General features: G+C 42.4%; 7 protein-coding genes across 7 annotated transcripts; 1 reads left to right on the top strand and 6 right to left on the bottom strand.

Moving 5' to 3' along the window:
* Nucleotides 1–335: 335 nt before the first annotated feature.
* CANTADRAFT_295462 (uncharacterized protein) lies at nt 336–6,127 on the bottom strand. Its single transcript, XM_020208293.1, has one exon. The coding sequence runs from the start codon at nt 5,699–5,701 to the stop codon at nt 683–685; it is 5,019 nt and encodes a 1,672-aa protein (XP_020063205.1). The 5' UTR covers nt 5,702–6,127; the 3' UTR covers nt 336–682.
* Nucleotides 5,861–6,999, bottom strand: CANTADRAFT_295474 (uncharacterized protein). The gene has a single exon (XM_020208295.1). It carries the CDS (start codon nt 6,833–6,835, stop codon nt 6,020–6,022), a length of 816 nt encoding a protein of 271 aa, XP_020063204.1. The 5' UTR covers nt 6,836–6,999; the 3' UTR covers nt 5,861–6,019.
* CANTADRAFT_295473 (uncharacterized protein) lies at nt 7,000–8,927 on the bottom strand. Its single transcript, XM_020208294.1, has one exon. It carries the CDS (start codon nt 8,842–8,844, stop codon nt 7,165–7,167), a length of 1,680 nt encoding a protein of 559 aa, XP_020063203.1. The 5' UTR covers nt 8,845–8,927; the 3' UTR covers nt 7,000–7,164.
* A 41-nt stretch (nt 8,928–8,968) lies between these two features.
* CANTADRAFT_27026 (HAD-like protein) lies at nt 8,969–9,974 on the bottom strand. The gene is made up of 3 exons (XM_020207969.1): nt 9,943–9,974; nt 9,877–9,899; nt 8,969–9,709 (listed from the first exon to the last, which is right to left on the bottom strand). The coding sequence occupies exons 1-3, from the start codon at nt 9,948–9,950 to the stop codon at nt 9,012–9,014; spliced, it is 729 nt and encodes a 242-aa protein (XP_020063202.1). The 5' UTR covers nt 9,951–9,974; the 3' UTR covers nt 8,969–9,011.
* Nucleotides 9,975–10,359: 385 nt separating this feature from the next.
* PRS1 (ribose phosphate diphosphokinase subunit) lies at nt 10,360–11,322 on the bottom strand (the record flags this gene model as incomplete). The annotated part of the gene is made up of 1 exon (XM_020210332.1): nt 10,360–11,322. The coding sequence occupies one exon, from the start codon at nt 11,320–11,322 to the stop codon at nt 10,360–10,362; it is 963 nt and encodes a 320-aa protein (XP_020063201.1).
* Nucleotides 11,323–11,787: 465 nt separating this feature from the next.
* CANTADRAFT_55344 (TATA-binding protein-associated factor TAF7) lies at nt 11,788–13,374 on the bottom strand (the record flags this gene model as incomplete). Its single annotated transcript, XM_020210436.1, has 2 exons — nt 11,788–12,293; nt 12,348–13,374. 2 exons carry the CDS (start codon nt 13,372–13,374, stop codon nt 11,788–11,790), a joined length of 1,533 nt encoding a protein of 510 aa, XP_020063200.1.
* Nucleotides 13,375–13,495: 121 nt separating this feature from the next.
* CANTADRAFT_27024 (putative acid anhydride hydrolase) lies at nt 13,496–17,743 on the top strand. The gene has a single exon (XM_020207968.1). The coding sequence runs from the start codon at nt 13,599–13,601 to the stop codon at nt 17,655–17,657; it is 4,059 nt and encodes a 1,352-aa protein (XP_020063199.1). The 5' UTR covers nt 13,496–13,598; the 3' UTR covers nt 17,658–17,743.
* The last annotated feature ends 60 nt before the right edge of the window (nt 17,744–17,803 follow it).

Raw genomic sequence — 17,803 nt, 5'->3', positions numbered from 1 at the left:
CTAGCACTGTCTTGCTCTGCCTTGCTCTGTCATTCTCCTCTGCCATTTCTCTTCTTTGCTCTGTTACTCCTCGACTTCCTAACCTTTTCTTTTTTGTCTCCGCTTGTGGTCCAATCCCAACAAAAATTGGACCGCAGCCACTCACCGATTCCCCTACCACCACCATCACTTCTCGGTTGGCAACTGGTGCTTCCTGTTGGTAGCGGCCTGACCGACCCAGAGTAGTATGGATGTTCTGGTCAGCTGGAATTCGGGGATAGTTTGGCTTCTACAGAGAGTCTACCATCACTGCTAAGCTATATGACAATGCACATCAGCAGTGAAGTCATGCTTTGGCTGGGGCTGGCTGACATACAAGAAATTCAGCAAATTTCCGACCTTGTCATTTCCACGTAGTTCATGGAGATTGAACAGTGTGTTCCTTACTAGGAGTGTAGCATACTGTGTGGCTCTGTGTACTAGCGAAATATTCTTATCGAAACAGATTAATGTTCGCGATTTTACAGAAAATTGTTATCTGGGTGCAAATTTATAAAATACAAAAGAACTAATATACTATAAACAATGACAAAAATGGTTTGACACAGCTGGTCTATTTATCGGGACAGTTCCCGCGAGACTGCGTCTTCAATTATAGGAACGGGAGAAAATGGAATTGGGTCAAATGAGACTGTGCTCACAGTTAGTTGGCCTGGACGTACTCGGTGGCCTTGGCCTTGACCTTGGCTACCATTTGCTCGTCACCCTTCTCTTCCTCAAAGACAAGCCACTTGCTGAAAAAGAACTTGGCTTGCTTCTTGGACAACTTCTTGGTCAAAACTCTCTCGAACAAGTCCTCCACTCTCTTCTTGGAGTCCTGCTTGATTTCTTGGTCAAGATAGATGTTCCACAAGTCGATTCTCTTGGGTGCATCAGACACCAATCCTTCAAACAAAGATCTGGCTTGCTCGGCATCACCCTTCGAAAATTCGAGTTGGGCGTACTTCTTGACAACTTCAATATGCTCTCTCTTTGGCAAGATCTGCAAGGCTCTAGCCAAAACTTCGTGGGCTTCTTGGTTCAAGCCACGGTCCATCAAGGAAGATCCGTATTGTACCCACACAGAAACCTGCTTGCCGAATTTCTTGGTCATCACCTTGTACAAAGCCTCAGCCTTTTCAAAGTTTTCAGACATGTTGTAGATTCCAACCAACTTTTGGTGCATGACAAGTGGGTCCATGTATTGACAAGAACGCTTGAAAATCTCGTCGAGGGTTTCTTCGGAACCGAAGGTATTTTCCAAGTTCAACATGGCGATCCAGATGTTCATCTTCTCTTGCTCTTCACGGTAGTTGATAGTTTTCAAGGCTCTTTCTCCGATTTCACGGGCCTTTTCGACTTCACTCAATTGCAATTGGAAAGACATGTAGTTCATCCACATGACAGAAGAGTTAGGGTTACCAACCAAAAGACGCTCAAAGTCAGAGGTGGATTGTGGAGCTCTGGTGCTCAAGTCGGCAGTCTTGTCTTCAACCTGGGCAGCAGACTTCTTCTTTTTCTTCTTTCTCTCTTGGGTGAAGTCTTCTTCGTCAGAGGAGGATTCATCGTCTTCAGCTTGGTCCAAGATAGAAGCCGTCCAATCGAAACCGTTGGTGGATAATCCAGACAACCCGTCAGCCTGCTTGGAGGTGGAGTCCGAGTCAGATTCGGACTCGGATCCAGACTCAGAGTCTGATTCTGCAGCGTCTTCCATAATCTCGTCTTCGTCTTCAGCTTCGGAATCTTCTTGTTCGGATTCTTCTTCAGAATCTTGGTTCTGGTCAATTTCCATGTCGTCAGTGAAGTATGAAGCCTTCATTCCTAAGGACAACTGCTTCTTTTCAAGGTCAACAGCTAAAATCTTGACTTTAACACGGTCACCTTCGCTAAACAACGATGAGATATTGGATACATCATTATCAGAGATTTGGGAACGGTGGCATAAACCACTAACGTTCAATGTGCCATCCAAACCAACGAATACACCAAATTCAGCGACCTTTCTAACTGTACCTTCGTAAATTTCGTCAACCTTGATATCACTAATGACCTTGGAGTACTTCAATTCACCGTTGACTTCACTTTCCTTAAGAGTCATTAAGATCTTACCTTCACCATGACAGGCAGCAATCTTTCCAACAACAGGTTGGTAAAGCTTGAAAGATTTCTTCCAGTCTTTGTTGAAGTTGTCGTAAATGTTTGCCACTCTAACCAAAGCAAAGGTAGATCTACCCAAAGAAACGTAGACACCGTTGTTGTTGAGGGACTTGACGTAACCCTTGACAACGTCACCACGGTTAAGATCTTGGTAGGAGTTGATCACCTTATCACCAGAGTCCGAGTCTTGGGATCTCAAGGAGACGGCAACCTTGCCGTTGGAATCGATGTCAATAACAGTAGCAACAACCAAGTCGTTAACGTGGAACACTTGGCTCAATCTCTTGGAGTAGTCTTCCAAAGCATCAGTAATGAAGGCAGAAGCAATGACCCTGTCGTCTAATTCAACCAAAGCAATGTTATCCAACAACTTGAAGATTCTGGCAGGATAGCTGGTTCCGATAGTTAATTCTTCGGTAGACTTAATTTGGGTCTTTCTGACTCTCAACACAAGATTGTTGCTGTCTTCATCAACCTCCTTGACGGTAGCCTTGACGGCAGTACCAATAGGGAACGCCTTCTCGATGGACTTGAAAACCTCAATGTCATCGGTAATGTCAACAGCAGCAATCTTACCAGTGATGTTTGGAGTAATAGAGGTGAAAATTTGTCCCTTTGTGATATTGTGAATGAAAGTCATGATTTCTTGTCCTTCCTTAATGTCGGAGATGTCAAGACCTGCGTAAGGAACGTCTTTGGTGGACAACTCCTTCTCAAGGCGAGATAATTCCAAGATCAAGTTACGGTTACTCTTTCTGTGAGTGATTGGTAAGAACTTGTGGTCCTTAGCATCGTGGTAGCCAATGACCTTAACATCCAAGACAGTTCCCTTTGGAAATTGGGTCAATGGTTGCTTGACGTTCTTGATTTCATCGAAGTCATTGAAACATTGGGTGGCATCAATTCTACCTTGTAAGTTGTCACCTAATTGCACATTCAACTGGGTACCCTTAACAGACTTAACCACACACTTGGTGATGGAACCTGGAACGAAATCACCGAAAGTCTTCTTGGACGAGTCAATTGGGTTGATAACCTTGTCTTGGTTCAAGAATTCGGATTGTTCATCGTCCTGCAAAGTTAACAAAAATCTTCTTTGGACTTCATCGGTTCTAATGACATGACAAGCAACGGATTGATTCTTCTGGTACTTCTTAGACAAGTCGTCCACCTTCAAGTACTTAGCCAATACCAAACCGGTCAATCTGTTAGCGAAAGAGACAAACAAACCCATGTTAGTAACAGACTTAATGAAACCGTAGAGTGGCTTGTCGCCATTGACTTGGATATCCTCAAAAGTAGAAGGCAAGTTTCCCTTCTTTGATGCCTCGATCAACGACTTCTTAGCAGTGGCAACGATGGTTCTAGCTCTCTGGTCCTTTTCAAGCATAAGAACCTCAAGCTTGCTACCGACAGCCAACTTCTTGAACAAAGATCTGTTTTGCTCGTAGTTACCATCAGATAAATGACCATCCAAGATCATACCCTTGAGTTGGTTTGATTCCAATTCAAAGTACACCACTTCGTGTCTCTTTTCGACCACGATGGCAGTACCAACAGTCTTACCGTATTGAATTTGCTCGATAAATTGCTGTTGGTCTGGAGTCACAGTTGAAGATTGCCTTAAGGTCACTCTCATTCTCTGTTGCTCCTCATCAACGTCCAAGACCTTGACATTGACGGTTTGACCCATCTTTAAGTAATCAGTGATCTTTTCGACGTAAGTTTCCGATATTTCTTCCTTTGACAAGTATGCCTTAACTTGACCGAAAAATGATATGACAGCACCATTAGGCAAGAACTTTTCAACGGTACCACTGGTTCTCAAGCCAATTTCCGCTTTACCGTAAGTGTCCAAGATTTGTTCATCTTCAATGTTAACCAAAGACTTCTTCAAAGAAATTAAGACTCTCTTACCATTAGTGTTCAAGACTCTACCCTTGGTCTTGCTTCCGTCCTTAAATTTTCTTTCAGGGTATACCAACTTGATATCAGAGATGTGGTTGGATGGAACGAAACCCTCGATATCATCCATTAATTTGACAATTATTCCACCCGATTCTGGCAACACCTTGATAATTTCAATACCGTTAATGAGAGTACCGATTGGTATGTCACTTCCCTTCAAATACTTGGCTTTGACGAGCTTAGGATCACAAGTTAAAACTAATAAGTTATCAATTTCATTGTATCCTAAAACCTTGGCTTCATGCTTGGAGCCAACGTTGTAGTTGTATTCCTCGGTGTTGATCTTGGAGTTGTGGATTTGACCAAATAAGGTGTTGGAACCGAATTTGAAGAAAGTGTAGTTTGCGTCTGAGCCAGCAACCTCAACTTCATCAAAAACATGGCCAATTGGGAAAGCTTCTGAGGCGTTTTCCTCCTTTGGCTTGAGAGTTAAGATATGGGGAAGAACAGATAAAACCAACTTCTTAACACCCGCTCTGTGTAAAACACCAATCACTCTGGCCTTAATAGAGTTACCAATGGTGAATTTATGCTCTAACTTTTCTAATTCAAATTCATGCAAATGTGACAAGTTTATAGAACCATCAACTAAACCACAAACTCTGACTGTCAAACCATTCTTAGTGATCGACGACACGATGGCATCAACCATAATACCAGGTTGAATGGCGTCAATGGAAGAAATAGTGGATATCGTAGTCTTTTTGGAGTTGGATGGACTAGAAATAGGTCTGAGGGTAATAGTTCTGGAGCTTGGTTTGTTAACAATGTTGGTCAATAAAACACTTCCGGTTTTTAACAACTTCATGTCAATTTCAGGAGTGCTGGAAAGTTCCTTGTTGGAAATGAAACCAGTGAATTCATCCTTGCCAGTGTTGAAAATTATACCATGATCTTCAATAGACTTCACTGAGCATTGAAGCACATTTCCTGTGATCAAGTCTTCTTTCTCCAAGTTGTCGTTAACTTCTTTTGGTTCGATGGTGAGGTGGATCTTCTTCTTTGAGTCTTCATGTGGTAAAACTTTAGCTCTTAACCATTGACCTATTTTGAATAATTCTTGCAACTGTGGAAATTCTGGCTTACTTTTCAAGGTGGCCTTGGTGGTTTCTTCGTCATCGGACTCTTCATCAGACTCTTCTTCAGATTGATCGATTTCCTCAATCAATTTATTAATTTCCTCACTGATGGACGTTATAGATACGACACCGAATAAATTGTCTCCGAGACATAAGGTTATGTCCATCTTATTTATGGATGTGATTTGACCCAACACAGTAGTGTCAGCATGAAGGTTCTTTGGAGAAAAGTTGTCGATGGTCACGACATCCTCCTTTGGTTCCTCGGTTGTGGCCTTCTTCTTCGATTTCCTGGACTTTTTGGTTGGTTGATCAGCCTTGAAATTACTGGATCTTTTAGAAGCCGATGCGGTTTCAAATAAAACATCTCTGGTCACTTCATTCGAAACTTCTTTAACTTCTAAAGGGGTTAAAGCAGTAGATCCACCTCTTGGAAAGGAGACTTCACTACTACTTATGACAGATTTAGAGTCAACCATGGCGATGATGAGGTTTCTAGCGATGGAGCTGCCAATTTTTTTCAAGCACTCATCGTGGTTAATTTTTCATGAGCCGCAGACAGAATCACGTGAAAATCTCCAGATGCGATGGAGATGAGCACAACTACCATTCTGGCAGTAGCTATGCTTCGGCAGTAGAAAAGTTGCTTCTTTGGCAATTGCAAGGAACCTTACATCTTACAGCATCTAGTTTTGCTTACAAATCTGGGCATTTACAAAGTAATCTTTCGAAGCTATTGTTGATTGGGTTGTTTCGGCTTATACTAAAGAACAAGCAGCATGGCTCATACATTTAAATTAAAGCGACATTTTTCTATTCTGGATATCACCAGAGCATTTCCTTTCTCTCATAATCCGATTTGCTGTTGCAGAATTGTACCTTTTGCACAATTTTGAGTAGAACAAGCCGCATGCATTGCACAATGTTCGCATCCCTGTAGGACCTCTTCTCCATTCGGGGGTGCTGTTAGACCCACAGTGGTGGCAATTGATCGCATGTTTCAAGCTTAATCCTAAATTAAGTCCTCCTTGCTCTGCATTAACCTTGTCCTTCGAAGTTTGCGCATTCACTTGGAGCAGGAGAACCTCTCCTAGATATGACCTTTGTTCCTTGTTGCTATTGTCCACTCTGCCCCTGTGTTCAAGCCGAGAGCTTCGCCTCTGTACCCTCTGATAATGTTTTATTTTCTGTAATTCAAGGAGCATCTGAATTAATTCCAAGTTCATGAGTTCTACCGGGAAGCTTTGCACCTTCTCGCCATTCGTTGTCTTTATCCCTGAAACCTCATTGCCATTCTGTGTATGCTGCACATATGTATTTAGTAACCTTGCTAAGGATTCAAAGGAGTCCATAAAATTCTGGACTGGTTTAATATCTTTCAGTTCGAGCAACGATGGCTTTTTCTTTGGACACAGTTCCAGATAATCTTGAGAAGGACCATCCTTGACTTCGTTGAATCTTTTGTTTCGCTCGTAATTTGGCGTAGTTTGGTGTCTAGGATCCTTTGAAACCTTCGCTAAATCATCAGTACGAAATACCTGAATTAATTCAGCGATCGAGGGCAACCGTTCCTTACTCACAGCATGAGCAGTACATTCGTTGATCTTAGTCATATCGTAAGCTAAAGTCACAAGTAGTTTCGATTCTTCACTTGAGCTCCTAATAGAAATCTCGGGTACTAAACCTTCCCAAAAGGGCCACTCGCAGATAGGATAGAAAGTCAGAAATCACACATTTTCTAACAAGAACGTGCATGATAAAGGCCAGCATAGAACGGAAGCTTTAGTTCTTATCCACATTATCTCTATTTACAGAATCTGCCAGACAATTTAGGCTCTAACCTGTTGGGCAAAAACTGCAGGAAACTTTTTAGCAAATAAATTGAAGAAACGTGAATCATATGGAAAAGTCTTGACGTGATAGCTTCCCCTGGGATCCTCACTTACTTTTTTTTCTTTCTTAGGGCTTTCCTTGTTGGTTTTTGTTGCACTACAACAGTGCCGTCCCTGACATCCTCAGGCTCGTTTTTGAATTTTTCTTGACTATCCAAGAAAAACATCAAATCATTCACTTGTTCTGACAACCCCTGTTTCTCTTCATTAAGAGTCTTTATATCACCCTTTAGTTGGTCGTTGATTTCTTGAAGATAGTCAACCTTTTTTGACAATGCCTCATTCAAGGAATTGGACTGATTTAGTTCGGTAGAGATCTTCTCTAGTTTGCTATCTTTAGCTTGAATTTTGGATTGAAGAGAAGGGATGAGACCATCTGAAAGTTGAGTAAACTCCAAAGTCAAGTCTTTTAACCTATTCTCCAATTCCATCATACGGTTATCCACACTTGATAACCTCGAACCTTTCCTAGATTTGGGAGCCTCTCTTTCGTTTAATAATGACTCGTAATATTCTCTTTGACTAGCCAATTGGCTGATCAACAATTGAGAATATTCGAAATCCACCTCATCTGCTTTGTCCGAACTTGACAGGTATCCAGGCTTGTTCTGTTTTTCTGGTAGTTCGACTAACTTCCCGTCAGACTCGTTAGTGACCAATCTATGTACATAATTATCTCCCGCATAGTCCCACACCCTCGAAGTGTCTAGTTCCATAGCAAAACAATGACCAGTATTAATAAAATGGTTCAATGAATGCTGTTCTGGAGAGTATCTTCCACAACCGATGTTACCGCAAACTAGACAAATCCACAACCCTGATGTGGTGGTGCATCCCATACATTTTTCCGTGGCATCGGGGACTTCTGGGATGGAGGAGTTCAATGAGGACAATTGTGGTCGCCTTTGCATACTAAACAGTGACAAACGACGAGCCGATCGCCTGACCTGTTGATTTGAAAAGTTATTGGAATATCTGCAAATTGGACATGAGTCATCCTTCCACTTGGAAAGGCATTGACAATGGAATGTGTGCTGGCATGGGATAGTCAACAAGCCTGTGACTTCCGAGTCCATTCTTTCCAAACAAACTGGACAAGTGGGTAATTCTATCAAAGTGTTCGAGGGGGAACTCATTTCAGTTTCTGCCGTAAATGGGTCTGCCAAAAGGAAGGGTATCAAGGAATTGGAATCATCAATTTTTCCAGTTTCATACTCCATTTTTACTGATTTCACATACACAACATGGCACTTCTGTGGTTCCATCGAATTAAATGGCTTTCCATCGAATTGAAACTGAAACTCTGCTGCGTTGATAATATCACGGAATTTGATCAATACCAAGAATCTGTTTGGTTTTTCACTTTTGAGTAGTCTGAGATGCGATACGTATTTCATATGATTCTCCCCTATGAATCCCAATAAATCAGTTGCTGTAAAATAGGTAGGGACAGCTAGTATGGCTACCATTGTACCGTCACCAACGTTGTCATTCTGGACTGGCGTGAGTGAAATGTCTTCTTCTTCGAACTCTCTGAAAAGACGGATCACCCCATTGCCAAGCAGCTGGGCTTTGATGGGTTCAATGGGCTCCTTGGGATCTTGGGACATGCTGGGTTGAGCGGATATGGTGGTGACTTCAATGTCAGAGTATCTATAATCAGCAAACTTATGTCCGTCTTCTGAGGTGGTTATATCTATGGTTATATGATAGGAATCTGTACCTATCATGATTAGATAGTGAAGCTCCAAATGATGGGGATCCACCCAATTAAATATTCGGTCACGTGATTCAGGTCATGTGCACAGCTTTAAGAAGAAGACTAGCTACACTCCAGGATACTAATTATATGTGTAATATGTATGCTACGTCTAGAAAAAGAGTATCGTAAGCACTCTCACTTGATGCCAAGCCATTTTTCCTTGTCAAAATCGGCTAAGCTCTTCAAAACTTCCCCATTGACACCAACGATTTCCTGCTCCTTACCCTCCAAGAACGGAACCATTTCAGGGTGAGGGATCCAGACCACAGGGGCATTGGCAGCAATGCCGGATTCGACACCAATGACACCATCCTCGAAAACCAAGCACTCTTCGATTTTTATTTCCTCTAATCCCTGCTCCCTTCTGTCTTTGTTCAAGCTGTCTAAGCATGCAAGCCAGATGTCTGGGCATGGTTTTCCCCTTCCCTTGGGGATCCTTGGGTCATCGCCCGTCACAATGTGTTTTCCAAAAAGATCGAATCCATGGCTCAAGTGCTTAGTTTTGCGGTCGTAACTACCCTTGTAGGAACTGGTTCCAAGTGCAATTGGGAAATTGATTTGGTGCAAGTGCTGGATCAATTCCAATGCTCCAGGCAAAAACTTTGCTTTGTTCCACAAGCTCTCCTGGATGTCGGTGGATATAGCAGCGTATTGTTCGAGGGTAAGTGGCACTTGGTAAGTGTCGATCATGATCTGATGGGCATCTCTGGCAGGTCTTCCTTGGACCTTCATCTTGACATCCCAGGTCAAAGGGCCCTTGCCATATCTGGACAAGAGCTCGGTGTTACAATAGGTGTAGAGGTCTTCGGTATTGATGATGGTACCGTCCATGTCTATTGTTAGTAGTGAGTAAAGTACAAAGACCTCAGAGTGTAGCTGAGTAGACTATTCAACCCATGAGACTCTCTTATCCATCCCATTCACCATTTCAGACTCAATCAAAATTGACTCGAGGCCAGGCACGGCTAGAATGATCTGGGTCTTTCGCAATGAGACTTACCAAAAAGACATGCCTTGATTTGACTAATGTTAGCGAGGAAACTAATGTTGTGTCGAGGGAACGTACGTTGGCATCTTGTAGAACTATGGCTGTGACAGTAGTAGTGCTGGAAATTTGACACCAAGTTTGATACTGCGCGAAATACGTCAATGCACCTCGATGCACCTTTATGACTCTATGAGGTATACAAAATAATACCTACATAGAAGCGAAGCTTTGGATCGTCAGTAAAGCATGGGTCTCACACTAAACCAAACCAGTTCTATCAATCTTCTATAAATGCATTAAAAGACCTACTTTTAGCTCATTGAAGTGATTTTACCATGTCTTCTTTTGATGACATTGGGAAGAATCCAAATAACATGAACGGCTGTAGGAGAGTTCTAGTCAACAAATGCCTACCTCAAGTCTCTGGCTGCCTTGCATAAATCTACATTCGTTCTGGACAGTTCCATTATCACAATCTATAGACGAGTAACACCCTCACAATGGGGCATTCTTAAACAAATATGAAATACTTTCACCATTGTGCAATCTCCTGACAGCCTCGGCCAAAACAGCAGACACATCAATGGTATCCAACTTGGGACAGAGCTTCAACTTTTCCTCGAACGGAACGGTGTTGGTACACACAACCCTGGTGAGCTTGGAGTTGTTGATGTTCTTGATGGCGTTTCCTGACAAGATACCATGGGTGACAATTGCAATGACTTGCTTGGCTCCGTTATCCAACAAAACCTCAGCAGCCTTGGCCAAAGTACCACATGTGTCGGCCATGTCATCGACGATCACACAGATCTTGTCGCTGACATCACCAACCAACACCATCTTGGAGACTTCGTTGGCACGGGCTCTTTCTTTGTGGATCAATGCAAAGTTCAAGTCCAATCTGTCGGCCAACCCAGCAGCTCTCTTGGCACCACCAGCATCGGGAGAGATGATGATTGCATCCTTGTAGTTGATGGTTTCCTTGATGTATCTGACCACACTGGGCTCGGCATACAAGTTGTCCACCGGAACATCAAAGAACCCTTGGATCTGCGACGCATGCAAGTCCATAGTAATGACATGGTTGCACCCAGCAGTGGTCAACATATCGGCCATCAACTTGGCGGTGATGGGGGCTCTGGATTTGTCCTTTCTGTCCTGACGAGCGTAAGGGAAATTGGGCAAGATCACACTGATTCTTCTGGCACTGGCGGTTTTGCAAGCATTGATCATGATCAAGAGTTCCAAAACTCGGTCGTTCACAACCTCTGAGCCAATCTGACAGATTATGAAGATGTCCTCGTCACGAACGGACTCCCCGATGGAGAACTGGACCTCACCAGTGGAGTCCCTCTTGATTTCAGACGGGGTTATCTTCAACCCCAATCTGGTAGCGACCAACTCAGCTAATCCTCGGTGGACATCACTAGCTAAAAGCTTGATGGAATTGGTTGACATGGTAGATTTCCGCTATGTTCTGTAGATGCAACGGGACTATGGTGGTACTATGGACGACTCAATATAGACCTAAGGCTTGTGGGAACAACGATAGACTTTTTGGTATCACATACGAAAGATTCTCTCAGGCCATATGCCCCAGCCTTTGATATTGATCAAAATTTGGTTTGCAGGTTGGGTCCGGGTGGGTGCGATGGTTTGCAGGTTGGGGTTGGGGCTAGTCTCCTGATGAGTCGGAGTCACCACTGGACCAACGCAGTGCCAGGCACCGTCGCAGGTTCATGGAGGTCCCTATGGAGGCATCGAAGCTTACCTAATACATGTGCCTACACCCAACAACCTGTATCGCAAAAGGCAAAGCTATAGGTTGATACATATACACCTCCCATGCACGTGCAGGAGTCATCGGTTCTGCAGATAGTGCTATATTACAAAAGTATTCACATTCATAGGCTCGTTACTGGGTTAGAAGAGATCATCAATGTAGTCCATGTTCTCTTCGTTCTCGTTCTCTTCGTCCTCCTCGTTATTGGTATTGACATTCGCCTTCTCGTCGTCGTCGTCCTCTTCGTCGTCGTCGTCACTATCAGGCCGTTGTGGTTGCAGAAGCCCATGCTTGGTAGGATCGAGTTTCTTTTGCAACTGCTCCTGTTCGTCGAGGTGCTTGGCCAAGTTTCTCTTCTTTTGGTCTAACGAGCTCTTCAACGAAGTATAGGTGTTTTGGAACTTCATTCTCATCATCTTACTTGTGGCCGTAGCCAAGTTCTTTCTATGGTACTCCACGACGTTCTCGAGTTCGGCGATTTCCTCTTCAAGAAGCTTGACATGCTGTCTCCCTTCCTTGGAATCGTCGTCATCGTCGTCGTCATCGTCATCGTCATCGTCGTCGTCATCATCGTCGTCGTCATCGTCATCCTCCTCATCCCCACCTTCGCCAACTTCTGCGATCTCTCCCTCCAACATGGTTTCGTCTCCATTAGCAGTGTTGGTGAATAATAATTCGGCATTCTCCAAAGTTTCGTTACTGATGTAGTCATCGCCAGGTCCCAAAACCTTGTTCAATTCTTCTTCCAAGTGTGACTCGATATCTTCCGCATTGAAGTCGATCTCCTGCTCATCTTGATCATCTTCGATATCATTCATACTGGATGGTGTAGGAGTTGGGACAGCCGATGGAGTACCACTGATATTACCAAATCTGCTTTGAGACTTGTTCAAATCGACCAACTCGAAGTGACTCTCCTCCGCTTCATCGTCTAACTTGATGAGCTCATCAACCTTTTGCTCTATGTCTTCCATCACTCTGTGACTGGCTTTACGAGGTCTGAATCTTCTATATACTCCTTCAAATGGAGTTGTCAAACCGTCCCGCAACACAAATTTCTTTTGCTTGACTTCTGAGTTGGGTGCCAACTTGTATAATGGATGGTTGTAGAGATACTCTTTGGGTACTTCAAAATCGGTTTCCATGTTAAGCTCTGTGGGGTTTATAGGATGCAATACAAGTAATATTTGACACAAATCAAGCGTCTTGAAAATATTCTTCTTGTCCACCGTCTTGTACATTTCTGTGACCGTGGGCAAGTCGATCAATCTGGCAGAATACAAGGTCCTGTTCACGTTGACCACTGCCTTCTCTCGCGTCACCCATTTGATATTAATACCCGTCAAGTCTCCCGAGTCCACTGCTTGATGTACGAAGTCCAAGTTTGCGTCGTTGATGAACCGCACCATTATTCCCTGCTCTATCAAAGGGTCATCCTCAATGTCTGGTGCTTCTGAGTCGTATCCTTCTCCAGGAATACGCGTGGGCTTTATTCTGAACCGTGGGGTCTTCGACGTCTGCTGAATAATACTGTCGAGATCTGGCTTCTGGCCTCCTAGATTGATCTTGATCTTCTTGTGTTTCTTTCTAGGTTTCTCCTCTGAAACTTCTGTTTTCACCGATGGTGGCTTGATCTTTAACTTGGGCAATGCAGGCGTCTTCTCCTCGGAGTTCAGCCCAGACCCAGATCCATTGCTTGGGACCTTAAGCTTCAACTTGAGCGCCATCGTGACCGGATTGTAGAGAGTCCTGTATTGGTGTCGAGACGCTACTCGTGATGGATTCTTGCTGTTTATAGCAAACCGCGAGTTTCACCTCCCAAAAAATTTGATAACCAGCAATTGATAACCAAAATTAAGAGCATTGATAGAAGCTCACGAAAGAACACCCGAGGCCCTAAGACAGGATAGCTACCAGTGCCAGCACTATTCTATCAAAGACTACATTCACCATGGGGAAAAGCTCTACCAGCCGTAGGGCTTCATCGGTGGAAAGAAGATTCAGCCGTTCGAGAAATGGATCGGTGACATCATTGGACTCCCACGCAAGCTTTTTGAATGAAGAGAACAACCATGAGATGTTTTCGGGGGCAGCGTCAGAAGTCATTCCGTCCTCAATCACCTCATTGCATTATCCACATCATTTTGGCAGTTTCAGAAGCAGAACTGACTTTGCTGCTTCCAGAGAAACCTCGCCATTTTTGGGCCCCACCCAAACTAGAGACTCCGACCTTGGATCCTTGAGATCCAACGCTTCGGCTAACTCACACGATACCCAAGTTAACTTCAAGTTCTTTTCTCCTGATGAAATTGAAATGGCCCAAGGTGGTTCTACATTGGAGAATGTCGAGGACCCTGTCGATTACAATACCAACTGGGACTATTCGGTTGACAAGTACGGAGAAGAGGGCACTGAGGACCCTATTACTTTCCGTCAAACATCCTTTTCCAACCAGCAAGATTATTATGGCTCTCTCAATCAGGACGAAGATGAAACGACTTCAGTCAACTTTGATTATCGCAACAGAAGAACCTCCAACGAATCGGATGCTTCTAGTTTACTTGAGAATGAAAGTGTGCAGTCGGACCAAGCAGTCCAGGAGTTTGATGAAAACTACCCCACCAAGCTCGTGTACCAAAGATATTACTTGGCAGAAGAGGACTTGGTTATAGGTATTGCAGGGTACTCCAACTGTTGGTGGAAAAAATTACTTTACTACTTGTTGTGTATTTTCACCTGTGGCTTGGGATACTTGATTTTGAGGTGGTTCCCTAGATATAGGGTCAACTTGATGGGTAATAAATGTCCATTGGGTAAGTCTGACTGGTGTGTCATTGAAAACGCATTTGGTGAATTAGCAATAGTTCAAATTTCGAAGCAAAGGTTGAATGATAGATTATCCACATTTTTGAATCCTTCTGAGCAATTTGCAGAAGATGATGCCAAACCTTTCTCAAAGGAATTTGACCCAGTTGTTCCCTTTATTCATTCGTTTACCTACAGATACATCAGTTTCTTCTATAATCCAGTAGAAGATATTTTCAGAACTAATTCTAACTGGTACAGTCCACAATGGTTGAACATTAAGAACACTAAAGAAGGTGTATCTCAGTCATTGCAAGAGCAAAGAATTGGTATTTTTGGTGAGAATAATATCGAGATTGAAGAAAAGAGCATTTTGCAGTTGTTGAGCGATGAGATCTTGCATCCATTTTACGTTTTTCAGGTATTTTCCGTCTTCTTGTGGTTGGCTGACGATTATTTTTACTATGCTTCGTGTATTTTCGTGATCTCAATGATTTCGATTGTGAATTCCTTGATTGAAACAAAGTCTACCATTAGTAGATTGCAACAAGTTTCACGTTTCGTTTGCGAAGTTAGAGTCTGGAGAAATGGATTCTGGAAACAAATCGACTCCAACGAATTGGTTCCTGGTGATGTTTTTGAAGTTGATCCTTCCTTGTCTGTTGTTCCTTGTGATGCCATATTGATCAATGGTGAATGTGTGATCAATGAATCCATGTTGACCGGTGAAAGTGTTCCTGTGACTAAGTCAAGTGCCACGCAAGAAACAGTTCAATTATTGCCTGAGAACTTCACTGCTCCTTTATTGTCAAAGTCATTCTTATACAATGGTACCAAGATTTTGAAATTGAAGTCTTCCAATGATGAGCCAGTCACTGCAATGACCGTGAAAACTGGGTTCAACACAACCAAGGGTTCTTTGGTTAGATCAATGTTATTTCCTAAGCCCACGGGATTTAAATTCTATGAAGACTCGTTCAAGTATATTGCATTTATGACCATGATTGCAGCAATTGGATTTACATACTCAACCTATAACTTTCTTCAATTGGGATTGCCTACAAGACTTATAGTTTTGAGAGCTTTGGACATCATTACTATTGTCGTTCCCCCTGCTTTACCTGCCACTTTAACAATTGGAACTACTTTTGCAATCAGCAGGTTGAAAAAACTACAAATTTACTGTATTGCACCAACTAGAGTCAATATCGGTGGTAAATTAGACGTTATGTGTTTCGATAAAACAGGAACTTTGACTGAAGATGGCTTGGACATTTTGGGTGTTCATTTAGCAAAAAATGCCGAGGGTAGAAAGGAAATCATATTTGACGATTTAATCACTAGTGCACAAGATATCTCGCAAGCTGAAGTCAAGTCGCAACATGAATTGAATAATGGAAAGTACTTGTTAGGTGGTATGTCTTCTTGTCATTCATTGAGTTTGATTGAAAATGAATTGTTGGGAGACCCATTAGACTTCAAGATGTTCGAATTTACCAAATTCACTTATAACGAAGACTTAATCACCAACAAGTCTACAGTCTCCAATGGTTCAGTGACTTACACATTCATCAAGGAATTTGAATTCATCTCTGCATTAAGAAGAATGACCATTTTGGTATCGGACTCTACCAACAATTACGTGTTTTCAAAGGGAGCTCCTGAGGTTATGTTGGATATCTGTGATCCAGAAACACTTCCTACCAACTATGAGGAGCTTCTTCACCATTACACTCATAATGGTTTCAGAGTTATTGCTTGTGCCTACAAAAAATTAGACAGTAAAAGAGAAGGGCTTAATGGAAGTCGTGAATCATACGAATCTGGATTGACCTTTACAGGGTTCATTATTTTCGAAAATAAGTTGAAACCATCTACTACAGGCACTTTGCAAGAGCTCAACAAGGCTCAAATCAGAACTATTATGTGTACAGGAGACAATATTTTGACCGCTATTAGTGTTGGTAAAGAGTGTGAGTTAATTGACCCTTCTGTTGAGGGAATCTACCTTCCAAATTTTGTTGAAGACGAGACCAGTGGAGAGACGAAATTGGAATGGCAGGAATTGAACAATCCTCTCAGAAAACTAGATCCAGATACCTTGAAAACAAGCGATATTAGGCACGATGAAAAGTATGTTCTAGCAATTACGGGTGACGTTTTCAGATATCTTTTGACAGAATTAAAAAACACCAGACTCATTGAAAGTGTCCTAATGAAATGTGATATTTTCGCAAGAATGTCCCCCGATGAAAAGCACGAATTGGTGGAACAGCTTCAAAGGATCGACTATACCGTTGGTTTCTGTGGTGATGGTGCCAATGATTGTGGTGCTTTGAAAGCTTCAGATGTTGGTATTTCCCTCTCTGAAGCCGAAGCCTCGGTTGCTGCACCTTTTACATCTAGAAAGTTCGAAATCTCGTGTGTCTTGGATGTGATCAAAGAGGGTAGATCTAGTTTGGTTACAAGTTTCTCATGTTTCAAGTTCATGTCCTTATATTCAGCCATCCAATTTGTCACAGTTACCATTTTGTATAAAAGGGGTACAAACTTGGGTGATTTCCAATTCTTGTATATTGACATGTTTTTGATCTTACCATTGGCCATATTTATGTCGTGGTCCAAACCATTTGATAGATTAGTGATCAAGAGACCAACAGCTAACTTGGTGAGTCCAAAGGTTTTAATTCCATTGATCTGTCATATTTTGGTTTTATTAACTTTCCAAGTTTTGATATGGAGATGGGTTCAAAACGAACCTTGGTACATCAAACCAGTTCCAGGTGGTGATGATGAGGTCAAATCGACAGACAACACTGTGTTATTTTTCTTCAGCAATCTCCAATATATCTTGATTTCTGTTGTTTTGAGCAGTGGACCTCCATATAGAGAAAGCATGACCAAAAACACTCCGTTCATTATTAACTTGATATTTCTGGTGTTGTTATCGTTGGCATTGTTCCAAATCGACGAAAACTCCTGGTGGGCTGATTTGATGCAATTGACTAATTTAAGCAAGAAGTACTATACATATATAGTGATTCTTGCATTACTCAATCTTGTGGTTATGGTTTTGGGAGAGGAAAAATACTTTGCTCACATAGCCCTGTTGTACAAGAGATTGTTTCACAAGCACAAGCTAGGCAAGAGTAAAAAGACTTTTAAAAACTTGAGAAAGGAGTTCTCAAGAATAGAAACAGTTTAACAAATACCTTTGTTGTTTCCCCACTGTTACTTGTCAAATACAACGTTCCAAATTATATTTATTGTTAGATATTACAAAAAATAAACAATATGAACTTATTCTCGATGTATGTAAACCCTGTTGAGGACAATGTTCCATTCCTTTAT

The sequence above is a fragment of the Suhomyces tanzawaensis genome (assembly GCF_001661415.1).
Source record: "Suhomyces tanzawaensis NRRL Y-17324 unplaced genomic scaffold CANTAscaffold_6, whole genome shotgun sequence".
Taxonomy (NCBI): Eukaryota; Fungi; Ascomycota; class Pichiomycetes; order Serinales; family Debaryomycetaceae; genus Suhomyces; species Suhomyces tanzawaensis.
This window is presented reverse-complemented; position numbering and strand designations above follow the sequence as displayed.